This window comes from Colobus angolensis, unplaced genomic scaffold, assembly GCF_000951035.1.
Source record: "Colobus angolensis palliatus isolate OR3802 unplaced genomic scaffold, Cang.pa_1.0 Scaffold134, whole genome shotgun sequence".
Classification (NCBI taxonomy): Eukaryota; Metazoa; Chordata; class Mammalia; order Primates; family Cercopithecidae; genus Colobus; species Colobus angolensis.
Window position 1 is genome coordinate 7,137,952 of NW_012114422.1, and position 2,481 is coordinate 7,140,432.

Consider the following 2,481-nt stretch of genomic DNA (forward strand, 5'->3'; position numbering starts at 1 on the left):
CTGAACCTTGTTGAATACATTTAATTGGAAAAATAAAAAACTGAAAAAAATTAGCAAAAGATGCTTTCAGAAATCATATATTTTAAATAAATGACTGTTTTAGTATAAATGTATTTATGATAATTTTTATGAGAATTGATTATTAACACATTTTTGAAAATTAGTGTGTACCATGAATAGCTAAAATACCAAGAAAAAAAGAATGGAAACTATAAGTGTATTAAACTATAACTATGAAGTATACTAAAGAGGGTTTACACATGTGACCAATATTTACCATTTATTAATGTGTATCTTTTAATAAGAGCTTCTTTAAAAAGAAAGCTTCTAAAAGATTTCTAAAAATTTATTTCAACATGAAAAATTAAAAGTGTAATTTCCTGAACAACATATGTTTAATATAGAATACCAAGAAATGTTTTAAGATAATGATTATGACAGTCCTGGTAGGATAATGTGTTTCCTGTTGTGGTTTCTTGTGCATAATGATGATGAGGTTCTGCTTCTCACTCCACACTACACTTACCTCCACACTTTGGAATTGGTCCACTCCACATTACTTTTCCATCCATAAGAATACATGTAATTGTTTCTGTTCCCTGGGTTTTAATAAATCCTTCTTCGCAAATTACTGAAATTGAATTTCCTAATTGAAAGTTGTCCCCAAACCGCCGTGCATTGATTGGTATTCCAGGATCAGGGCATTCATTATGTCCAAATGCTTTAGAATAACATGCAAAGAAAAATACACACATACAACATTAGCCAGAGAGAGATCTTTCTATATTTTGGGTTAAAAAAAAAATAAAAGAGAGAGAGAGAGATGTTTTAAAAGGTTGTGTTTATTTCTACACAAGTTTTTATTTATTTGCTTTAAATTTGGAGGTTCTCCTCCGACCATACTTGTTTGCCTGTGATGTACAATAAATGTGATTTTTAAAAATACGAATTATACTCTAAAATTATAAAATTTCAAAATAGAATTATTTCTGCTTATTTCTGGAGACCATGAGACTAGCTAAGAATATGCAAATATTTCCAGTATAAGCTGGTCAGAATTTCAATTAATTAAAATGCAAAGCAATTGACTATATCCCTTCAGAAACTTTTCTTTATTTTTGTCTATTTCCAACTGGAAATAGAGAGAGAGAGAGAGAGTGAGTTTCACAGTGAGAATTAAAGTGAAACGTCTCAATCTAGTATGAAAGTTTTACAATTTTTAAAAATAACTTTCCATGACATTTATTTTCTGCCATCTGTGAAAAGGGAAGAGAGTTAATTCTTTTGCAATTATCATGTTCTAGGCACTGTGATATGTTATTATCTCATTTAATACTTAGATGAGGAAAGTATTGCCATCTATTCAAAAGAGTAATGTTAGACTCAGGAAAAGTTAAGTCACTTGCCTAAGGTCATAGAAATAGGACTTGATAGGATTAAAATGTATTCCCTGGACTGGCTTTTAATTTTTTCTCAACAACCTATTGTATCTTGGGTTATCTGTCTTACATCTCTCAGGAGAACACGAGTTATTGAGTTCAGGGCCACTATCTTATTCTACCTTGTTTCTCTCACAGTTTACATTTGGCTAAATTACAGCAAAGAACAGGAGTATAATAAAAATGTGTTTATTTGAATTTTTCATAGATTATAGATTACATGAACAATCCAAATTTTTCTCTGTGTTCATCTGAGTGACCAATTGTATATTATAAAATTTTAATGTATTATAATATAAATGGAATAATATTTAAAGTAACAAAGTCTAAATGTGTAAAATACATTTTATGAGATGCTTATAATTTATTATATTTATACTGCATTAATACACGCAGTTATTTTATATTTTCTCACTAATCATCACTTTGATGCTGGTTATAAATTGCATAATTTTACTATCTGTTCTCCTTATTTTGAATGAAACAGTGCAAAATAATATTAAGGTAAGTTTTAGAATACATAAAATATGTTTTGTATGTATACATATTTCTAATTATTATTTTATTTTGTAATTTTAAAAACTCAATTTTGATTAAGCAGTGCGACTCTAATATAGAGTACGTGCTTGACATTTTTTCAGAAAAAATGAATCTGATTAGTAAGCGTTAAATAAAATAAATTTCACATTATCAATTAAATTATTTACTATAGAACAGAACCAGGAACAGGGAGAACTACTTCCATAATACCCTGAAAAACTATCAACATTAAAGGTAATAATATTGTTTAAGAAAATAAAAATTACAGACAGATGCATACACATATCTATCTTTAGACATGTACATGAAATATTTTTAAAAGATTCTCAGATAAAGCAGTCTTTTTATACAACAAGTTTCTATGACACACTTCACCACTAATTTAACTTTGATAATAGGCAATTACATGTTTACAACTTACAGTTACACTATTTACCACTAGTGTCCCTTTGAAAATACAACAACTGAGAGGGCGGAGCAAGATGGCCGAATAGGAACAGCT

The 2,481-nt window shown here is 28.6% G+C and overlaps 1 protein-coding gene across 2 annotated transcripts in view; it reads right to left on the reverse strand.

The window, feature by feature from the left end:
• CSMD3 (CUB and Sushi multiple domains 3) overlaps nucleotides 1-2,481 on the reverse strand; it is a 1,254,780-nt gene that overhangs the window by 469,450 nt on the left and 782,849 nt on the right. For both annotated transcript variants that reach the window (XM_011934353.1, XM_011934352.1), the window contains one exon: nucleotides 527-721. In XM_011934353.1, coding sequence (XP_011789743.1) covers nucleotides 527-721 — 195 coding nt within the window. The remainder of the gene's footprint in view (nucleotides 1-526; nucleotides 722-2,481) is intronic.